The sequence below is a fragment of the Mytilus edulis genome, chromosome 3 (genome assembly GCF_963676685.1).
Source record: "Mytilus edulis chromosome 3, xbMytEdul2.2, whole genome shotgun sequence".
Lineage (NCBI taxonomy): Eukaryota > Metazoa > Mollusca > Bivalvia > Mytilida > Mytilidae > Mytilus > Mytilus edulis.
Genome location: NC_092346.1, coordinates 54697605 through 54721045, shown reverse-complemented (window position 1 = coordinate 54721045; position 23441 = coordinate 54697605). Strand labels below are relative to the sequence as shown.

General features: G+C 30.2%; 1 protein-coding gene across 28 annotated transcripts in view; it reads left to right on the top strand.

The window, feature by feature from the left end:
* Positions 1-21554, top strand: part of LOC139516872 (spectrin beta chain-like) — a 49586-nt gene extending 28032 nt beyond the window's left edge. For 3 of the 28 annotated variants that reach the window (XM_071307264.1, XM_071307266.1, XM_071307265.1), the window contains exons 25-50: positions 96-186; positions 499-645; positions 1043-1306; positions 1908-2038; positions 2446-2632; positions 2907-2930; positions 4056-4256; positions 4934-5142; positions 5505-5709; positions 6412-6675; positions 7368-7478; positions 7887-8131; positions 9602-9740; positions 10065-10149; positions 10574-10665; positions 11347-11451; positions 11907-12016; positions 13526-13647; positions 14246-14308; positions 15374-15478; positions 16024-16116; positions 18062-18154; positions 18559-18652; positions 19094-19169; positions 19500-19646; positions 20041-21554. In XM_071307264.1, the coding sequence (XP_071163365.1) occupies positions 96-186; positions 499-645; positions 1043-1306; positions 1908-2038; positions 2446-2632; positions 2907-2930; positions 4056-4256; positions 4934-5142; positions 5505-5709; positions 6412-6675; positions 7368-7478; positions 7887-8131; positions 9602-9740; positions 10065-10149; positions 10574-10665; positions 11347-11451; positions 11907-12016; positions 13526-13647; positions 14246-14308; positions 15374-15478; positions 16024-16116; positions 18062-18154; positions 18559-18652; positions 19094-19169; positions 19500-19646; positions 20041-20199 (3562 nt within the window). In that variant the 3' untranslated portion in view covers positions 20200-21554. The remainder of the gene's footprint in view (positions 1-95; positions 187-498; positions 646-1042; positions 1307-1907; positions 2039-2445; positions 2633-2906; positions 2931-4055; positions 4257-4933; positions 5143-5504; positions 5710-6411; positions 6676-7367; positions 7479-7886; positions 8132-9601; positions 9741-10064; positions 10150-10573; positions 10666-11346; positions 11452-11906; positions 12017-13525; positions 13648-14245; positions 14309-15373; positions 15479-16023; positions 16117-18061; positions 18155-18558; positions 18653-19093; positions 19170-19499; positions 19647-20040) is intronic. The other 25 variants (XM_071307267.1, XM_071307269.1, XM_071307268.1 and 22 more) reach the window with 22 other exon arrangements.
* The last annotated feature ends 1887 nt before the right edge of the window (positions 21555-23441 follow it).

The following is a 23441-nucleotide window of genomic DNA, read 5'->3' as shown; positions in this document are numbered from 1 at the left end:
TGTAACCCTACTTAGAATTATTATATTATGGTCATTATGTTATTAGAATTAATGCTTAAATAAATTTCATTAAATGAAATGATTTAATATTTCAGACGAGATGTTAATAGAAATAGAGCTGGAGATCAGCTTGACAAATTACGTGACCAGTTGTTGCTGCAACAGTTCTTACAAGAATGTGATGAGGTATGTTAAATAAAAGCTTATATGTACACAAATGTTTACTCTAAATGCCATAAATTCCCTTTGAATGTGCATGTAATATTTTCCTCTTGATAGTAGTCAAACATAATTCAATAACTTCATGAAATTTAATTTTTTTAAATCCACTTATATTGTTCAGGACCATTACTTGCAAATTTAGTCCAGTGGAATACAAAAGTATCAACAAATATGTGGTCCTTGAAAAATACTTATTTGACCAATTTACTGCTGCTTAAAAAAGTATTTTTGAAGTTGTATAATTTCATAGTAAAACATAAAATGTTGTTTTTACAGTTGAGAGACTGGTTACATGATAAGATGGCTGCAGCTCAGGACGAGACATACAGAGATGCTAAGAATCTACACAGTAAATATGTCAGACATCAAGCCTTTGAAAAGGAAATAGCTGCTAATAAAGACAGACTTATGAGACTGATGAAGGTAAATACAGTAAATCATTACTAATCATAGATTTTTTGGGGAAAGGGTTAATTATTTTAACAATACATTATACGTTAGATTGATTAACCAGTATCATATAAATCTGGTGTGTGAGATTTTAGATTCAAGATTCAATATTTTATTACATATAGTTGCACAATAAAATAATCATACAGGTACATATGACAAACATGCATAACATAACAACACACTTTTAAATTAACTGTATGTGCCAATCTTCAATTTGTCTTTAATAAAAAAAAAAAAAAAAAAAAAAAAAAATACAGCTTGGATTTTTGATCATTATTAAGCAAAATGAAAGAGAAAGGATTATCTAAAATAGAAAAATTACTGTCTTGCGTTAAATTATAAAACTTACAATAATTATGATTTCTAGGCTGGAGAAGATCTGTTACAAGATAAACCAGAAACAAGAGAACAGATAGAACCAATTCTAGCCAGTCTAAATGAGCAGTGGGAGGAACTTGAACGTACAACAAAGGCTAAAGGAGAGAAATTGTTTGATTCTAACAGATCAGTACTGTATGAACAGAGTTGTGATGATATTGATGGATGGATGGACCAACTAGAATCACAGATTGTCACAGAGGAGGCAGCTAAAGATCTGACAACAGTTAATCTTCTCATGCAGAAACAAAATGTAAGTCTACTGGAGTGTTTGCAGTTAGGTGTCACTTAATCCTCATTAAAAGAGATAATTGTCATATTTGTAGTTAAAATTGTTTCACTCAACTAGTACACGTTTTTGTTAAGGGGCCAGCTGAACCCTGCCTCTTGGTGCGGGATTTTCTTTCTGTGTTGAAGACCCATTGGGGACCTTGACCGTTTTCTGCTCTTTGGTGGGGTTGTTGTCTCTTTGACACATTCCACATTTCTAATTTCAATTTTATTGAAATAAGCAAAAACTTTCATGCAAATATTGGAAATGGAGAAGACTTCTGATGGACAAAAACCTTTTTTTCTCAAATTTCTTTATTACACATTTTTGCACCATTGGTCAGCTTCTTTCTGAATTCATACAGGTATTTAAAAAATAGTGACTGAACAAGCACATCATTTCATAAACAAAACATTCATTTGAAAGCTTTTAATAATACAAATATGACCATTTCATAATAAAAAATGACAAAGTTTATTCTGACCTGTAAGTCCTTTCTGTCGTTATTCTTATCATATGGAGTAACATTTTAAAGTCTTGTTGGGAGTGAAAGTTAACAAACTGTTTTATATATTGTCTACAGCTTTTGGAGTCACAGATGAAAATGAAAGAACAACAGGTGACAGAGTTAGATGAACAGGCTGTAATACTGAGAAAGATTGACCCTAAACAGGAAGCCATCATTGAAAAGAGAAAAGCTTTGGTTGCTGAAAGGTATGTACGAGAGTTTTGATATTTCTGATCATACATTATTCTTGTGAAAGGTGTAACATTACTATTAATTTTACTTCCTTGTGTTCATAATCGTGTAAAATTTTTAGACTTTTACTTAATACATAAGAAAAAATATTTTCTGAAATAGAATTTGGTTAGAAGGCTTTTAACATACAAAAATAAAGAGATGTGGTAGGATTGCTAATGAGACAACTGTCCACTGGTTACCAAAGGATGACTATGTGAAAACACTGTATGGACTTCATGACCAGTTGAAGAATCTTCCGTTAATATTGCCCATTTTCTGAAGTAATTTAGGATTTTACCCAGACATGAATGTTTACAGATGCAATTTGTTAGTTATTTTACAATTGAAAAAAATATGAATATGTGCTTTTTAAATTCAGATTTGCTAAGATACAGCAGCCATTAGTTCAACGTAGAGAGCAGTTACAGAAAGTCAAACGTATTCATCAGTTTATTAGAGATGTAGAAGATGAAAAATTGTGGATCAATGAAAAAATGCCACAAGCCACATCCAGCCAGTTTGGCAATAGTTTGCTTACAGTTCAAATGCATGTGACTAAAAATCAGGTAAGAGTAGTGAATTGAAAATGAATGTGTAATTCAAATATTTGTATCTCATTTGTTTGTATGTGGTTTATACATAAAATTTAAATTTATGAATTTAATTTTGGAATCTCAGATATTAATAATTTATAAATAATTGATATAGTATTTGAAGTTAAAAGAAAAAGAAAAATGTATTCTAGAAAAGCAAAAAAAAAATTAAAAAAATGTTAAAAAATTTTTGTAGGATGTTTAAAATTATATTGTTCTTGAATATTTATTATTATATTGTGTGTAGAACCAAAAACCAGGCGACAGAAAGGTAGTTCATTCAAGCTGCTATAGAAATATGTAGATATATATGGGACTTTTTATTTGAATCTTGAATTATAAATTATTAAACATTTCAAGTCTTCTAATACCAGAATGAAACATATCAGACACTTGTGTATTACATATAACTATGCAGAATGTGGTTACACAGGGCACAGATTTATAAATATATTTATATATAGTAATCTTTGAAAGAAAAAAAATAATACTGCTGCTAAACTGATAAATCTTGGGAAAATGATAATACATAATTGCTTATTCAAATAGAAAAGTGAAGCTTCTTTGCTTTTTCAGCATGATTTTTAAAATGATTTATATAACAAAAGTAAATAGTAACCTTGCTGACCCAACTTTTTATTGCCAATTATCAAAGAAGAAAAAAAAAGTTTGTCTTGCCCTACTCTTGGCATTAAACAGGATTTTAAAGAAGCAAAAGTTTTAGATCTGGTAGACCGTCCTTGTCCGCAATTGATAGAAAACACTTGCTTCATATTTATTGCATACATTTTTATTTTACACTAGATATACACAAATATTGTGCATATATTCAGTTCATATAATAAAATATGACCAATTAATCCTAACCGATTTTAGGCTGCAACAATCTATTTTTTCTGTGATTTATATAATATTTTAGAGATTTTAAATCTGTAGCTTTAAACACATCATTTTTTTGCTTGGATGTGATGCACTTATTAATTTTTCATTTAACAAAGAATGTTATTCATGAAAACTCAGTTTAAGGTATGTCCTCAAAGTTGCTATAGGCACAGACATCATATGACAACTATATACAACTATTTACTCCTATATCTTTATACTCATATTTGGGTTATATTTATGTATATCTTTCTTTTCGGCTTTTTTGCACACTCAAAAAAACATCTTTATTTTCTGAAACAAAATGAATTCATACATTATGTTATTAAAAAATATCAGTGTTAAAAGTTGTTTTTATTTTCATAGACAAAAGAATGTTAGTTAGATTAAATCCATTTGTCCTGTGTTTACATGAATATTTGTTGTAATTTGAGTTTTGTTTAAGTGTTATATTAATAAAATAATGCTGCCTAAAAAATGTATGATGTGAGATTAATTTGATATTCAATTACAGTCATTACAAACAGAGATTGAAAATCATGAACCTAGAATTAAGACAGTGGTGGATGTTGGACAAGAACTGATTGATGAAGGACACCCACAGTCAGAGGAATTCAAGGCTCTTATTGAAGACCTATTGAAGCACTGGCAAGATCTGAAGGATGCTGTTGTTAAACGTAATGAAAGAATCCACTTATCTGATATTGCACAACAGGTATGTAGTTTTAGGCTTGACTTCAGAAAAAAAAAAAGTTTAGATATTTGGTTCTATGCCAAAGTGACCACCTCCTGATGACATCTAAACAATTTGTTTTTATGCCCCATTTATGGATATATATTTTCTGGTCTGCATCCATTCGTCTGTTCGTTCTATCGTCCGTCCATCTGTCCTGCTTCAGGTTAAAGTTTTTGGTTGATGTAGTTTTTGATGAAGTTGAAGTCCCAATCAACTTGAAACTTAGTACACATGTTCCTTATGATATGACCTTTCTAATTTTAATGCCAAGTTAGAGCTTTTTCCCCATTTTTACGGTCCATTTAACATAGAAAATGATAGTGCTGATGGGTCAACTGTGTACTTTGGACACATTCTTGTTTATCTCTTTACTGAAGTTAATATTTGAACTAAAAAAGATTTTCATTCATTATACTCTTGGGATCTAAAGATATGAAATAAGAAGATCTTGTATAATTGCCAATGAGACAACTCTCCACTAGAGAATGAATAACCTAGAAGTTTACAACTAAAGGTCACTGTATAACCTTCAACAATGAGCAAACCCATACGGCATAGTCAGCTATTGACAAATGTAAAATAGTCAAACTTAAAAAAAACAACGGTCTAATTATGTTTTGTTTGACCAGAATTTGAATATGAGTTATTTCTTTCAGTATTATTATGATGCCTCAGAAGCTGAAGCTTGGATGAGTGAACAAGAACTTTACATGATGGGTGATGAACGGGCTAAGGATGAAATTGGTGCTCAGAACTTTATGAAGAAACATCAAGTATTAGAAAATGCTGTAGAAGATTATGCTGATGTTGTCCGACAACTTGGTGAAAAGAGCCGAGCACTTATTGATACAGACCATCCTGAAAGGTATTTAAAATCATTGTCATTTAATGAAAATGTTGTGTGTAAGTCTTTATATCCACGAATGACCAAGTAGTTTTCCTATCTGTCCGACAATGATGTCATGTTTTTCTTTTTGTTTCAATTATAAGTGTTGGTTGCTTAACATGACAAACAAAGCCTGTAACTTCTTGTTCAACATGTGGTATGTAAATAAACAAGGCCTTAAAATGGGTTCACGTTTCAATTATTGTTCATGTACTTTTGCATCTGCTTGTGAAGACAATTTTAAAACAAATGTCATGAAATGATTCAAGTCTGATCAATGCAAACTCTTGCTTCTTTGAAAATCTTGTCTTTGTTTAAGTTACATTTTTTCTCTTTTATAGTGACCAAATAGCAGTAAGACAGTCCCAAGTAGATAAATTATATGCTGGTTTGAAGGACTTATCCAGAGAAAGGAAGAGTAAATTAGAAGAAGTGTTGAAATTATATGTACTGAATAGAGAAATTGATGACTTAATGCAATGGATAGCAGAAAGAGAAATTGTTGCAGGATCACATGAATTAGGCCAGGATTTCGAACATGTCACAGTATGTATTTAATTTTTTATTGTACATTACAAAATTATTTTTAAAAAATGAATCAGAATGCATGCATTCAGTTAGAAGAAAGATTTGTTTCTCTAAACTGAATTAACAAATGTACACTAAATGTATTTGATGAACACAAGATTTACCAAAAAAATGGTAGGAAAGGAGAATAATAACATCACCATCTTCTAGAGACTCTGGGGGGCTTCATTATTTATCAGATATATACTGCTCTGTACATAAATATAAAAAAGAGTAGATGTGGTATGATAGCCAATAAGACAACTCTCCACAAGGGAACAAATGACACAGAAATTAACAGCTAAAGGTCACTGTATGGCCTTCAATAATGAACAAAGTCAATGTTATACAGTCACCTGTAGAAGGCCACAAATTCACAAATGTTAAACAATTCAAAAGAGAAAACTTATGGCCTAATAAATGTACAAAAAAAAAAAAAAAGGAAAAACAAATATGAAACACATATATACAAACAATAACCACTGAATTACAGACCCATGACATGGGCTGATAAATCATTGATATAAAGTATTTTAATGATAATTAAAAAAAGATTGTCACACAAAGAAGTATTTTGTTCAGTTAGAGGAATCAATTTTACTATAAAATCCATTACTTGCAAAATTTTAAACCATGATATATGTTTATATTCCTATTAACAAGCTAATTTATTAATTTCAGATGTTAAAGGAAAGATTCAAGGAATTTGCTCGTGAAACAGAAAGTGTAGGTTCTGAACGTGTACAAGCTGCATATGACAATTGTGATCAGTTAATAGCTGCGGAACATTCTGATGCAGCTGCTATAGCTGAATGGAAAGACAATTTAAATGAAGCATGGAATGATTTACTGGAATTAATAGATACACGAACACAACAATTACAAGCTTCATGGGAATTACATAAATTTTATCACGATTGTAAAGATCTTTTAGAAAGAATATTAGTAAGTATTTATAATGTTGTTTATAGGATGGATGAAGTGATATTAAACATCCAGTGGCAAATATCACATACACATACATGATGACAACATGGTAATGTTGTATGAATATAAACTCGGCTCTAGACCTACTTAATAATCTGGAATTTTGAATTGATCCATTCTAAGATAACTAACCTCACAAATGCAGAAACGTGGCCTTACCTAAAAACTTTATTCTGACTCAGTTTTTCAACCTGGTTATACTCTTACTCCTAAACACCTTGTGCATTTAAGAGAAGCAGAAAATACCAATTTTAAAATTTGGTTTGTCACAGCTTGGGATTAAATCCATGACTTTCACACTGATTTTAAGTACTACTATAAATCAACAAAAAATGATAATAACCTTCAGGGACAGCACAAAAATTATAATTGAAAGAGAAGACAGAAATATATATATTCTAGATTAAATACCACTCATAAAATAGAATTAAATGTAGATCTTTCTGATGAAAATTTACTTGGAAGTTTGAAAAATGGAATTGAAAGGATTATACGGAAATTTAAAAATGGACAAATGCTATTCAGTGTTTGTTAAAATGTACCTCAGGGAAACATTTGGATTTTTTTTATTGACAATTGTTCTAAAATGATTTGATTGGGATTACTTTGTGTTGTTACATGTCATGAATCAAGTAATTTTTTTTTCATAGGAAAAACAAAATTACATCCCAGATGAGTTGGGCAGAGATGCTCAGAGTGTTGCAGCACTACAGAGGAAACATGCTAACTTTGAAAATGATTTAGTAACATTAGGAACACAAGTAAGTTACCATGATACTAATTTCTAGTTACAGAAAGAATGTTGTTAAATTATAGATTTATAGATAATATAGCCTATAAATCCAATATAAAATGGAATTTAGTTAGGGGGGAAGTATGTGTGTTACAGAATATCAAAGGAGTGTTTTACATGTTCAATATAACAATTGCAGTTGTATTGGGGCATCACATTTTAAAGTACACAATGTAATAGTTGTTAAGTAGGTATTACTGCATGTACAAGTCTGATTTCACAATCTCTTGTTTAAACTGTTCTAATAATTGATATAATATACACTTTCTATTACTGTATGTTCCCAAAGGAACCCTTTCAGTTGAAGAAAAAAATTGTTGACATAATTGTCCAATAAGAATTAAAATAATTTATGTATTATATTCTCCTGTTTCAGGTGCAGTCAATACAAGAAGAATCGGTAAAATTACAAACAGGATATGCCGGTGATAGATGTAAAGAAATCAACTATCGTGAAGAAGAAGTTGTGAATGCATGGAAAAATCTTCAACTTAATGTTACATCACGTAAAAATAAACTTGCTGATGCTAGTGACTTGTATAGATTCTTTAATCTTGTTAGAGACTTGTTATTATGGATGGAAGATATCATCAGACAAATTACTACACAAGAAAAACCAAGGTAAACCATTTTTGCATTAGAAAAGATTCAAACAAAAATCAAGTGGTTGATTCAAATATTATAACAAGACCTCTTTTAAAGCAATGTTTGCTGTTTAAATCAAAGTCGGTCGTATTGAACTGTTTTGAAAATTTTTTGCAATAATGAAAACCGACAAATTAGATACTAACAAGCACAATGGTTAGCAAAAGAACAATTGTTGTAGTTTTCCTCCAAAAATATTTACTAAGTATTATAAAGTTCTATGTTTTGACCTGTATATCCAACATTATAACCATTCCTTCTCCTACGAAAATAGTAAAAAAGCATCAAAAGAGAAGTAGAATTCAAGGGAGGATTACATCATTAAAATATTGAAATCTTGTACAATTTCAACTGTTGATGAAAGGTAGCACAGTGAAAAAGTAGAACTTGACAAGTCTGATTTTCATTAGGCCAGGGTTTTTTAATTTGTTGGTTTACGGATTTTCCCCATGAAAAAGTCGGGTCGGTCGGTCGGGAAAAAAAAGAAAAAAAATATCTTTCAAGACAGAAAAATATGCAAATAAATATATATTTCACCTTTCTGACAATATGTTTGTTGTGCTATTTTGTCATCATTTCTTAGATTTTAGTTAGATGAAATTGTATTGCTCAGCTGTCATAAACATCGCATGACATTCTAATAATTTTCCGTACAAAAAAGGGGGGATGCACGGAAAAGACGAAATTAAATCGTCATTTCACAAACAAGAAAAACAGATTCGCGTAGCTCTTTATCAACTCCAGAAAACTTGTTGAAGTATGATCTTCAAGCACGAAAACTGATAAAGAAAAAAAATGTAAAAACGTCGTACAAAAATAAGTTTCAACACACGTGTCAAAAACGAAATAGACTCGTCCACTGGAAAAACGAGAATATCGGGTTAATCTGTTGTCATGCATTTCCGTTTTTTTATCCAAATGGACAATATTTTTTTATTATCTATAAAACAAGAAAATTCAAAATGATTATTTAATATTCAGTACTTTAACTTGATGTCTTCCACCTGTGTACATTTGGACAAGTCTATTTCTATCAGATGATGCATCTTACGGACTGATTACAAATACGGGAAACGAACTCATTGTGTAGTTGGTTTTAAACTCAGGTTTCGTTTCGCAAAATTATTTGCGCAAACCACATTTCAAGGTCATTTATAACTGATTTGTCAATTTTTAGAAACGTAAACTGGAAGTTTTATTTTTTCACTACAGAAAGTGTTATCAATTTTGTTAGTGATTAAAGCATTTCATTTCATAAAAAAAAAGATTGTTTAATTATTTTCCAGGGATAATGCATTTGTTAAGGTCTGCGGGAATAAAAAATCATGAAAGTCAATTTTATTTTTATTCTGGAAATCGGCAAAATCGGGTCGGCGGATCCGTAAACCAACAAATTAAAAAATTCTGGCCTTACATAACTTCAAATATTTTATCTTACTTATTTAGAGATGTGTCTGGTGTTGAATTATTAATGAACAACCATCAAAGTTTAAAGGCAGAGATAGATGCTAGAGAAGAAAACTTTGCCATCTGTTTGAACTTGGGCAGAGATTTACTGGACAGAAAACATTATAGATCTGATGAGGTAAGACACAATTAAGGATTTCTTAATCCAACAGAAGGTCAAATTGAAATTGTCTAAAAGCCTCATCGAAGATACCTAGGCAAATTTGGTGTTTTATTTGCATCTGCGCTTCAATAAAAACATTTTGAAAGCAAGTACAAAGTTGTAAAGCTCTAAAAAACAAAAAATCTAAAACTCAGAGTTAACAGTGTTGAAGTTTTGGATTGATTACATTCTAAAAGGATAGGTAATACAAGAAAAGTGTACCTTGAAAATAAATTGCAATTGAATTTTTTTTGAATTTTTTTAACATGCACAAAATAAGACTTATTGTTACATCTTCAGGTTAGAGAAAAATTAATTGCATTGACCACAAGAAGAGAGGATATGTCTGATAACTGGTCAGAAAGATGGGAATATTTACAACTTAGTAAGTATTGTCTCAAAAAATAATGTTAATATCATAATCTGCACTTAGTTTTAAAACACATTTCCAATTTCCAAATACCCCTCAGTTTTCCATACATTTGCAAACTTGTGAATAACCTCCCCATATCAATGTCACTAAAAAAGTCTGTTTATCCTTATCAAGCGCTTTAACTATGTTCTGTTGTTGCAAGTGTTTTAAAATTGTAATCAAAAACAGACACTTCATTGATCCAAAATTACTTTGTGGTTTAGTGGAACTCTGTTTTCAAACTTTTAATAAAGTCATCTTAATCAAGCTCTTTACTGGACAATTTTCATTTCAACAACTCCCAATATTTTCAATAAAATTGGTTTAAGTAAAACAGATTTTTTTAAATTTCTTTAACTGTAAAGTTTATTATTCGAGTTTGTTATGTGTTTTTCAGTTTTGGAAGTATACCAGTTTGCCAGAGATGCATCAGTGGCTGAAGCATGGTTGATGGCACAAGATACATACTTAAATAACCAAGATCTAGGTGTAAGTTCACCATTACTCATGTTGATGAGAGATTATATGTATTGTCTATACTAATGAGTTGGACATTGTTTGCTGTTGAAGAGAACAATAATTAGATGTGGTATGATTGTCAATGAGACAACTATTGACCAAAGTTCAAAAGAATTGGATATAAGCAATTATAGTCGCATGAACAGCTTTCAAAAACTTCAAGAATTTATTTTACTAGTATGAATTGAGGAAAGGAAATGTGTTTTTTTCGATGCTAGATATCATGTTTGTTTTTTATGCCCCATTTATGGGCATTATGTTTCCTGGACTCTGTGTCCGCCCGTTCGTCGTCTGTCCTGCCTCAGGTTAAAGTTATTGGTTGAGGTAGTTTTTGATGAAATTGAAGTCCAATCAACTTAACTTAGTACACATGTTCCCCATGATAGGATCTTCCTAATTTTAATGCCAAATTAGAAATTTTCCGCCATTGCCATGGTCCACTGAACATAGAAAATGATATTGCTGATGAGGCATCCATGTACTGGGGACACATTCTTGTTTGTTACAAATTCTGTTAACGAACCGATTTGGAATTAGTAATTTAATGTAAACAGAACACAATATATTTACAGACATTAAGACATGTATTTTTTTTTATACATTTAAATTTTGATTTCTATTATTTATTTATTTTTATTTTTATTTATACAGCAAAATCTAGATGAAGTAGAGATCTTGATAAAGAAACATGAGGCATTTGAAAAAGCAGCAGCCACCCAAGAGGAGAGGTTTATAGCCTTAGAAAGATTAACCACAGTAAGTGTTCAATAACAAGAAGGCATTCAGACATGTGTAGATCCCAATGACTTATTTCACAATTATGCTGTTGGGTAGATGAATATTGCAACTCAGCGGTCCAAATATTTGGTATTAAAAAAAATGTGTGATCCTAAGCCTGGTACCTTTGAAAACTATTTACAGCAAGAATTTCCTTAACTTTTAGATGTGGTTTATCTTGTCCTTAACATTGTGTTTGCGTCTTTTACTTGTACCTGTTATTCCTTACTTTATAAATTCATAATTTATTGTCAGAGTAAAAATCCTGAAATTCATAATAGAAATTAGAACTTTTTTTTTTTATTTATTTTGAGAATGTGCTAACTACTGGATACAGAGTATGAATCAGAACTAGTTTTAAAAACACAGTGACACTTACAAATCTGGTATAATTTGATGAATCAGTTTGAAAAATGTTTTGTGTTTCGTTGTAGTTTGAAATGAAAGAGAGGGCAAAAGAAAAAGATGACCCAGAGAAATACAGATTAGAAAAGGAAGAAAGAAGAAGGAAGTTGATTGCAGAATTTTTACCACCACCAAAACCGTAAGTTGTCTTTATATTAAATGTTTTGTTCATTTAACTAATTTTATATAACTAGGAAGTCTGAATAAAGCAATTGTTTTAAAAAAAATTCTAAAACTAACAGTTTAACAATTACACTTGATTCCCAAGATTGACAATCTGGAAATGTATTACTAATGTAGAGAATAAGTTGCAACATTTGTTATAATTCATTTGCATTCTGAACAATAGTTTAATGCTCCTTCAAATACTGTGGAAGTACTTTAATTCGTTGGTATCAATTTTCGTGGTTTAAGCAACATTTACATGTTCCTGGGTTTTTAAATTCATGGATTTTAGTTTTCTAAAATAAAAATGAAAACATTTAAGACATTATAAACGAAGGTTACAAATTTAATTAGGCCATAAACATGTCACCTAAAGAAAACAGTTGCATAAACAAATGCTATAAATGTCTCTTGAATGTTAGAATAATTCTTATAAACAGCAAGCCCAGCATGAAAATAAAATTGAATTATTATATCCCATATGTACGAAATTTATGAGGACATAAAATGGGCACTTTAACATACATACCTGCCAACTGTCACTATTTGCGGGGGATTTCCTCCATGGAGGCTCCCAAATTGAAATTTTGAAAGAGCAATTTTGTCCACAATTTAAACAAAACAATTAATTTTACAATGACATTAGGCTTATAAAAGTATGAACAAGCCAAAAAAACAACAATAGAGTGTATTTGAAGGCCCCCTTCAAGGTTTTTTAGGACTATGTCAGCCATCTTGCACCCAAAACCCCCATGGGCATTTTGAAAAGTTGGCAGGTATGATCATAGCATATCAATAGCAGAAATCTGACTATCATCGATTATTTTTATGATAAGATCAAAAGTGGTACAGTTTAGGTTTTTAAAGATTAAATGGTTATAACCCTGTCTGCAGTTGTAGTTATGGTGCGTTTGGCCTGTGACTACAATTATAGTATTCTCAAATTTGGCGATATTCAATATATTCTCTAGATCATATCAGTAGCCATGGGGATCTTTCCATTTCTTGATTTGGACAACGGTTGTTTTATTTCGTTGGACACTTAAATTTGTGGATAAGGTCATCCATGAAAACCACGAATATTGGTTCCCCACAAATAAAAGTACTTTCACAGTAGATGGTATTTCCAGTTGGAATTACTGGTATCATCCAAAGTTCTTGTAAATTTTAAAATGTCTTATAATTAATAAGTTTTTATTGATCAAATTATTACTGATTAAAAAGTTATGTGAGGTATATATGCCAATGAGACAGCAACCAAACAAGACATCTAGAGTTCAACATATACATGTAGTTTTCAAGAATAGAAAAGTATTGACAATATGTCAAGAACTTTACCAAGTGGAAATAGTTGTAGATAAATGTTAACACAGACAATCAAAGATCTACCAGCACCCTGAAATTCTTTTAAGTATTAAACTACCATTAAGATATGACCCACAAGATGCCTGATTTTAAGTTAATTACATTTGACATCTTGCAGACCAACTCCAGAACCAATAGTAGAACCTGTAGTCACTGCTCCAGTAGAAAGTGAAATTCAAGCTGTATCAGATGAACATATTGCTAAAGCAGATGAACTAGATGGAGCTAAAGCTGAACCAGGTAAAATATTTAAGCATGTAAAATATTTGATGTGGCTTCTTGTATAGCATTGAGATTTGAGGGAAAAAAATGTTAATAAGAAAGAAGGAAAACATTTAGTAAAATATTACAGGTGGCATTATGACAGGAAAAGTGCCATCAACAGGAAACCATTCACCAACAGGACTGGAATTTATGTTAAAGAAGCATGATCTGTGAACAGGAGACCAGTTAGATTATCATTATTTTGTCCAAGCAATTTAGTAATTGCTGGTAAATGGTTGTAATTTAGATATTCTAGATGAATAGCCAAAAAAACAAAAATACCAGAAATTTCAGTGACAGATTGGATTCATTTATAATTCCCCATTCTGATATTTTACACTTTAATTACAATCTTAAACTCTGTCTATTGTTCTCTTGCTTTTACTAACATTGGTCTTTATACTCTATACAATAAATGAAGGCGTTCATTTTATATAGTCTTTTTCTGCTATAATGTATATAAAGTTCATATATATGGCATTCATATACCCTTCTATGATGATCTAATGGATATGGTGATAACAAAGGGACTTGGAAATTGCTTATTAACCTTATAACAATTTGCCTTGTACAGGGCCTTCAAGGGAGCCACCAAAACAGACCTCTACTCTACCTAGAGGGTCTACTATTCCAAGAGGTGAAATAGCATAGTTATGAGTTTCCCCATCTATTTTTCAGACCCTTTGGGACTTGCATGAACTTACTTCTTGACAAACACTTCTATCTGAGATTTGGTACTTTTATCTTCGTGTGAATTTTACTTTGAGAATGTACTTTTTCTATGCATTAAAAATAATTCTTTAATGAACAATTTGCTGGCTGGTTGGAGCATGTTGAATATTTAAGGCTGCTTGTTTGTTGAATGTGTTTCTTTTTTTTTTGTATCATATTATTTTCTTTTCATAGTAAAATAAAACAATGTCATCATAGAAATGTTACATAATTACTAAATTTTGGAAGCACTGATAACTGACTATACAAATGACCTTGTTTTATTTATACTTGATGTTTTTTTTTTTTATTAATTTGGTGGTTAGAGTGTCTCTTTAGCTTAGAGGTGTTGAAGCACATTGGGAATTATTCCTACAATTTTCAGTAATTTGAAGGGATTATGACTTTGTATCTGATTGATTCCCTGTAGTACAAATATATATGTTATGTTCTAATTTGTGTGCATTTAAACAGGTATTGCAAGAATATATAAGTAAATTTAAAATCTTACCATATACCTTTAGGATACATGAAAATATCTTCTGACAGATAATTGAAAGAACCAAATTTTTGTCATATTGAAAAAAGAAAAGAAAATGCAAAGGAAATTTGGTGTAGAGATAGATAGTTGTAATCTTGCAGACCTGTATTTGTGTTTTCTTAACTATGTTTTAAATGTGTTCTTTGTATTAATATTTGTTTGTTGTTCTAATCAACATGTTGTTAAAACCACATATGTGTTAAATATTTCTTAAAAATAATAAATTCTTGCATTTTAACATCTTTCAGAAGCTATGGAAATAAAATTGGCAAAATACGAGTTAATAAAAAAAAGAGAAGAAAATAAAACAGATTTTTATTTTAGCAATTGCTTTTGTGAGCATAGCTTCTGAGATGTTAACTTCACTGTCTGTTAATTGTTAAGCACTTTTGGGTTATGGTTGATGTAGTAGATTTTAGTTGTTGCATGAATGTTTGTTTGTGTCTATAGATGAAGTAGCCTTAAATTCAGAGGCCAAGAAACCTACTGTTGTCATATCAGAACCGGATATGCCAATGTCACGTACCGGTGAAGACCAACCACCAGTAGAACAGAGTATGTTTTACATAATATATTTCTTCCCTTACTTATATATTAACTTACTATTTAACCTTCCTCTTTTATTCTTTTATTTTCTTCTTCAAAACTATTTTCATCAGTCTTTTGATACATAATGTGTTGATCTGAAATACTACAAGTCAAAGAATATTACCAGCATTGTTTTCTAGGGGTGAATGCTATATGAAAATAAAGTTTCATGAAGCATTTTGCAGAGGTTAAAGTAAAAGAGGAAATGAAAGCAACTCAAATATAGATGTTGGTTGTAATGAAAATAACTCTTTTTATCTATGGTAATTATTTGAAGCGCTTAAACTGTTTCAAATAGGTTTACATATGATAGTAAAAAAAGTTGATAAAACAGTATTATGGTCTCAGTGTTGTTATAAATATTTTCTTTTGAAACTTGTTAATCAAAGTTAGCTTTAAATGTTTGTCTCTTGTAAAATATAACTATGTTTACTTGATTCTTCATCTTTTTCTGTTTTTCTTTATTTAATTTGTTGTCCGTTTAGTTTGCATGCTTTGATTTGATGTTTCAGTACCAGTTACTGTTGTCTCCTCAAATCTCCAAGGAGAACCACGTCGTGCTGGAAGGGCGAGTTCAAAAGCAAGCCCAAAACCAAGTCCTAGTAGTAAGACTCATAATACACAACGTATAACATATATAACCAGAGCTAGTATTGTAGTGGTGTATTATTGGTCAGTTCTAATCATTTTGAAGTGTTTTAATGAAGGAAATAAAACTTTTTTACAAAGTTAAAACTGTGTGCATGGGGGTCAATGTTAAAGAATATTCAAGTAAATATTTTTGGAATATTTTTAAATACAAATATTTCTGTCTGGTCAAGACTATCAAATAAAAAGATGATACCTCTTAAAGTATAACCTGAAGTTTTTGATATCAAGAAACTTTATTAAGAACCTGAAAGATGCCAATACTTTTGGTAGCACAAAGTACCTGAACATTGCCTATACTATCGGTAGCAAACTAAATTTCCCTTATCACATCATAGCTTTTTGTAAATACCCAAATGAACATGTTTGATAGGGTTGCCAATAACATTTTAGTTTCAGGGAGCTAATTTTCATAGCACATTTTTTTAATAATTTTAGTTTTGACAAATGAATTAACACAACATATAACCATAACCTTTTATATAGTTATTTCATACAAATAGTTTATACTTTTGTTCAAAAACTAATAACATTATTAAAGTAAACGTTTACATTTGAATTTGCTTTAATTTTTACTAAGTTCTTTTCTTTACAATTAAATTTTAGTTTCCGCAACCAGAAAATTTTCTAGAGAATTTTAAATTTATTTTTAGCTGCATAAGAAAAGTTTGAATTTGTTCATTTTTTAATGTATTGAACCATTTATGTTTGTTAGATATATATTTTTCTTCTTTATATCTTTCAGTCAAACTTATATGTGTTTAAATGCTTATACAATTTTATTTATTAGCTTCCTGCGTTTATAGGCTGATATATATTTTCCTTATTTTAATTTTAATTAACATTCAAATAAGAAACAGTTTTCTATAACAAACTTGTTTCTTTATATTAATAGTTTTATTTTGAGAAGGGAAGTTTTTTTTATTAGAACTGCATGTTCACCAATAATATGAATGGATTTTATCCCATTAAAAAAGCAACAATTAATTATAATCCAGCTTGTTTAGCTATAAAATAGAAAATAGAAATTTTCATACTTTTAAAGGGTTTGGTAATTATATCTTCTAAATAAAATACAAATGCTTGCTTTTTTTTTAACACTTAAGAAAACGTGTGTGTTGAAAACTAAACATTGTACATTTGTACTAGACTTAATCAATTAAATAAGGGCCCTGCTGCACTCTTGAATTGTAATACATGATTCCTCTGTGATTGATCATTTATTTTTGGTAATTCCATCTATCACATCTTGAATACTAAAAACCAAGCCTATGTTTTGATAATAAATAAATAATGAAATAGCATAGAACATATGATATACAATAATTTCTTTAACTCAAAATATGTTGAAGTCTCTGGGTTGACCTGAAGATGTCTACTCTTCGTTTTGTGTGCTGTTGGGGAATTCTCTGGAAACAAACATTCCACTCGCACCCGTGAAAATAAATATGTTTAAACTAAACATTGCCTTTTATCAAAATTTATAATTGTTAAAAAAACAGTGTACATAAGTGAGGGGATAATTGTTAAAAATAAAAATCCCTCTAAAAAAAAAGGGAAAAAGAAAAACCTGAAATAACCACATTCCTCATTGATTTTAATAAGGGAAAAAATGGCCTAATTTCTTCTGATTAAAGATTAGATAGATATTAAGAAAAGCACATCCTGGTTTCAATTTACAAAAATTGAAACCCATTTTATTTGACAAAGAAATAATTTTGGCAATAAAATCATAAACTAAATGGCTTACGTAGATATTAGCTTTTATTACACAAAGCTTTTATTATTATACAATGACCACAGCATGACAGGGTGACAGTTAGCTTAGGTTAGTGGCTTTATTGCTGGCACTGGCTGCATGATCTTGCATTTCATGCTGATAAATGTCAGTTTCTATGATAGAGCCAGAGAAGAAACGATCACGTTCCAAATCACCATTTGGGAAACTGTTTTCTCGTAAAAAAGACGATCCTTTGCCAGCTTTCCTAGGACAAGGTAAAACGTCCACACTAAAAGTCATTAAAAATAAATTTGCATGAGTTAAGGTTTATATAACCAAGAATACTTCTGAAGCAGATATTGTAGTTGCTAGATATCGAATGTAAATGTGTCTTTGTTGTTTGTAAAGAATTCTTTCTATACATTACTTTCGTTTGCACTGTAAAATTCCTTTCTATATTCTTTGTTCTTCAAACACACTTATGTATATGTGTGCAGTATAGATCTGCATGATCTTGTAAAGTATTGTCATGTTAGCAGTGTAGTTGTGCATTTTGTCTTTTTAAATGTAAAATGTGAATTATTTTTATAGCTGAAGAAATATTCAGGTAAATTTTACAATTCTTGTGTTCCTTTTAATTGATTTTATGTTAATATTGTTTTCTTCTTAACATTTACAGAACCATCAGCTAGTGCTAGTGAGGCTGTACACCAAGAGGGTACATTAACACGTAAACATGATTGGATTGCAGAAGGCAAACGATCCCAGAGCAGGTACGAATAATTTAATGGTGTATTTTGACATACATGTATATTGTTAGATTGGATAATGTACCAGGAATTGCAGAACAAATAAACCAAATGTTGATTGAGCAAAAAATCATTATTTAATACATAAGAAATGCAATTTAAAAAAAATGATATTTCTATAAGCATTTCTGTTTGTTAAGGCTACACCATAAAGAATATATTGAAGGAGGATGGGGAAAGTACTCTTAAAATCTGATGCTTGATGGTGATTACTCAAATACCTTTAGAAATGAAGAAAGTAACAAAAGTATGTTAGTATTAGAATTGAAAGCATATTAGATTATATTTTTAATATTTTTTATCTGGAAAAGCCATTATCATAATAATCTTTGCATTTGTACATTTGCATTGATTTGATTTTATTAACTATGAAAAAGAAATGACATATCTTTTGATGTTTTTCAGATCCTGGGACAAAGTACATGTGGTGCTACATGGTAATACAATATCCTGTTACAAAGACAAGAAGATTGCCAAACAGGTCAGTACATGCTTAGATAATACTTAGGCAATTTTCAGATGGTCAAACTAAATCTAGTATGCTTCAAACATGTCGTTGAAATTGATGATGTTTAAACTTTTCTGATTTGGCTGACTGCCAAATTTAAGAGAATTTGTACATGCCCAAGAATAGCCTCTTGCAAGTTGTTATTACTTTCAGATTGAATGGCTATGATATTTCAATTCATTCTTGCAACCCTTTCAATATGTATACATTTGTGAATCTTACACTTCTAGTGCAGCTGTTAAATTTATGTTCTACATCGCCTGTTAAATAGCACAGTAATAATTACATACTTATTTATTTCAGGACCCTGAAAATAGAGTTCATCATGAATCAGCAATAGTTTTAAATGATGCTACATGTAATAGGGCTATGGATTACACCAAACGACCATTTGTCTTACGTGTCCACCTTCCAAATGGTGGCGAATATCTCTTCCAAGCTAAAGATGAGGTATTTAATTTACGATAATGTTGAATTGATAAAATAGTGCCTAAGAATTTTCTCTGCAGACATTATTTTACAGCTTGAAGAAACAGTTGTATTTTCTTCACATCGATTTTAATTATCAATTCTTTCTACACAGTTAATATTACATATCTGCAATAAAAAAAAAAATGGTTATAAACATGGCATTCTGCAAACCACTCAATTTGTGACTAGTGTGATAAGAAAAAAAACACAAATTTGAATTATAGGGAATGTGTGAAACTTGGATCTTTCTGTCTTAAAATATATCAAGAAAATTAGGAATTACAAAAATGAATGACCATAAAGTTGTCTAAAAAGAAAAATGATGAGAAATAAAATATGCATGCAAATAATTTTGTTTACTTGTTATTTTCAGGTTGAAATGGAACAATGGATACAGATGATAAGCCAAGGAACTGGTGCAGAAGGAACTTCCAGAATGCCATCTAAGTCTCAAACGCTACCAGCTAGAATGGAAACAGAGAAGAAAGAAGAACATAAGAAGAAAGGAATATTTACATTAAAACGCAAATAAATTGAACATTTTGTTAAACAGCTTTGTTAGGAATCTCACATCTTAATTGTTTATTCATTATTATGTTATAGGAGAATTAATAGGATCTGACCCAGAGAGATTGAGCCAGTAAATTTTAATATGTTATCCAAGAATGAAATTAAGAATAAATAAATTTAAGTAAATGTCTTTGCTCAAGATTTAAAGTTCCTATAAATGTTTATCTCTATAAATAGTAAAGTCCTAAGATGAGATTCCTGCCAAAGTAATGTGGTGGCCTTGTATGTAACGCTGATGTGGAATAGAACAATATCAAAACATAATTTCTACATTTTCATGTTGATTGTTGTCTTTACAGAGTAGCTCTGTGCTTACGTTGTATGGAAGAGTGAGTAATTCACCCACATCATAAAGATCAAAAACTTGGAATAAATGTGAACAAATATTAGAGACTTGTCAAATCTTCAAGTGAATATGGGGACAAAGTGCATTATTTAGTTTTTGTATATAAAGCTTTTTTTATTTGTTTTGTATGTAGACGATGTAAATTAGTGTCCACTTTTAAGTTAAACTTGTTTTTATTGACCGTAGTGATCCCCCTTTTTAAAGATCCTAGATCCATCATTTAACCAATTTGTTATGTTTTTATTACTATTTAAATTTTTTTAAATCTATTATTTTTTTTCTGCTCTTTGCTTTAAGCCATAATAGATAATATATATAATTGTTAAACAAATTGTTAAATCATTATCATTTATATGTTAATCAGCTTATCAGATATGAAACCAAGTGTTGTGTCCTCTATCACTTGTGCAGCTAGTATGTCACGTTGTAGTCTGCTGTTTTTTTCTTCATTGGTGATTTTGTTTTTCTTTAAAATAAATTATTTAAATAAATTACTTTATAATTAATTCAGCAAAAACTTAACTTTTTACATGTAGCTGGGCATTTAGCAAACTATAATTGTAGTTCTATTATAATATGAATGTAATTGCTAGACCCCTATAGTGGCATGCTAAAATATAACTTGTTAACTTTTGGTAGGTTGTTTTGAGCAAAAATATTGTAATAGGATGAAATTAACAATTTTGAGGCATTTATAAATTTATGAATTATGAATTAGTAACTTTTACATAACAAAATGTTCTTTTTTTACAAAGTGAGTGTGTTCATATTAGGTGCACAATACAGAAATGTCCCCCAAACTAAACAAGAAATATGTAAACAAGATGCTTTCCTGGGATGGGATGGATTCATTGCATTATTTATAGTTAAAAGGTTGTATTTGTAATACTAATCCTACATCACAGAAGGATGCCAGCTTCATGGGGTTTTGTATTGCTTGAATCATGAAAAAATAAAAGAATTACAATATACATTTTGTTCTTTCTATTTGTTCTTTACACAGGCATTTAATTTCCCCTTGTGTTACATTGATGATATATTAAAAAGTGCTGAAGGTCCTGGGTTTTTACAAACCAAATTCTTGAAAATAGGTATTTGCTGCATCTCCACTAAGCACACATTATTAAACTCTTGAATTCCATGTGAAATGAGGAAAGGCCTTCCAGTCATGAAAAATATCAATTATAAGTGTAACCTTATTACTCCTCTTGCAATCATTTCTTCAATATGACATACTAAAGTATTGCATAACATTGGTGATGAGATTCGTTAAGTTTAGCATGGTCTTTTCAGAAAGTTGTTCCAAACTTTCACAGTAATTCATTTTATTGCACACAACTGAGGATTGCAATTAGAGGACTGTTTTCTAATACTGTGCAATTTTTCAACTGGCAGCGTTAGTACCTTTGTGATAGAAATAAATGCGCCAATACAAAGTTTTCTGTATTTTAAGAAAATCTCTCGTGGTATTCCTTAAGCTAACATCAAAACATTGAAATATTTAAACTGCATAGTTGGCGTCTGTTGCATTGAGGTATCTATCCACTAGAGACCAAAGGACGTGGATGTAAGAAACTAATAGGTCAACTACATGTATTTGCTACATTGACAATAGATATAGGAAGATGTTGTATGATTGGTAATGAGACAACTCTCCATCCAAGTAACAATTTATAAAAGTAAACGATTATAGGTCAAGGTACAACCTTCAACATGGAGCCTTGGCTCACACCAAACAGCAAGCTTTAAAGTGCACAAAAATGTATATTAAAACAACAAACACTTATGAACTACATAAACATACTACAACCAATGTACATCAGATTTCTGACTTAAGAAAGGTGCAAACATTTGCAGCTGTATTAAACGTTTAAATGGTACCAAACATTCTCCCTTTTCTGAAACAATAGTATAAGATCACAACCTAAAAAGACCCGCTATAAAATATCAATCGGAAGGCTCAACTCAATTAAAAAAAAAAAAGCAAATTAACATGCAATAAATGAATAAATTTGATCTGTGATTCAATGCAAATATATAGTTTTAAAGAATAAATAATTTAGGTGAAAAATAAATAAACAGGTTTAAATTAAGGTAAAAGTATGATACCGCTGTGAAATGTAAAAACAATATTTGGTAAATATAAACAATAAAAATACACAGTTGATGTTTAATAAAACTGTTCTTCCTATACAGGTGAAGGAATGGTATTTAAGGAGAAATGAAATAGTTCTGATGTTCATAGTACAACAGGTTAATTTAATGTGCTTGGTGAAGTGTATTTCAACAATTTAACATGCACTCTAACATAATTTTGAGTGCTGTATAGGTTAGTTTTGTTACAAAATTATAAATTTTCAAATTTATCGTGAAATTTTGATTTGAAGAATATCAAAAATTTGCATTTTTGTTACTGAAGTCATTTTTTGCTTTGTTTAATCCATGAGAGACAATAATTTTGGTGAACATTTCCTTATTTATTCATAGACTTCTATAATACTCAAAATTTGACAAAATTTTTCAGAACAACAGTTTGTATGCCCCATTAATGGGCATTATGTTTTATGGTCTGTTCGTTCTGCTTCAGGTTAAAGTTTTGGTCAAGGTAGTTTTTGATGAAGTCCAATCAACTTAAAACTTAGTACACATGTTCCCTATGGTAAAATCTTTCTAATTTCAATGCCAAATAGTAAGAGTTTTGGCCCCAGTTTCAAGGTCCACTCAACATAGAAAATGATAGTATGGATGGGATATTTTCTTGACAGTCATTAAGCATTTATTATTTGGTTACCTGTAATGAAAATAATCAAACACAAACTCAAGTACATACATGAAACTGTGGAACTATAACATTGAGT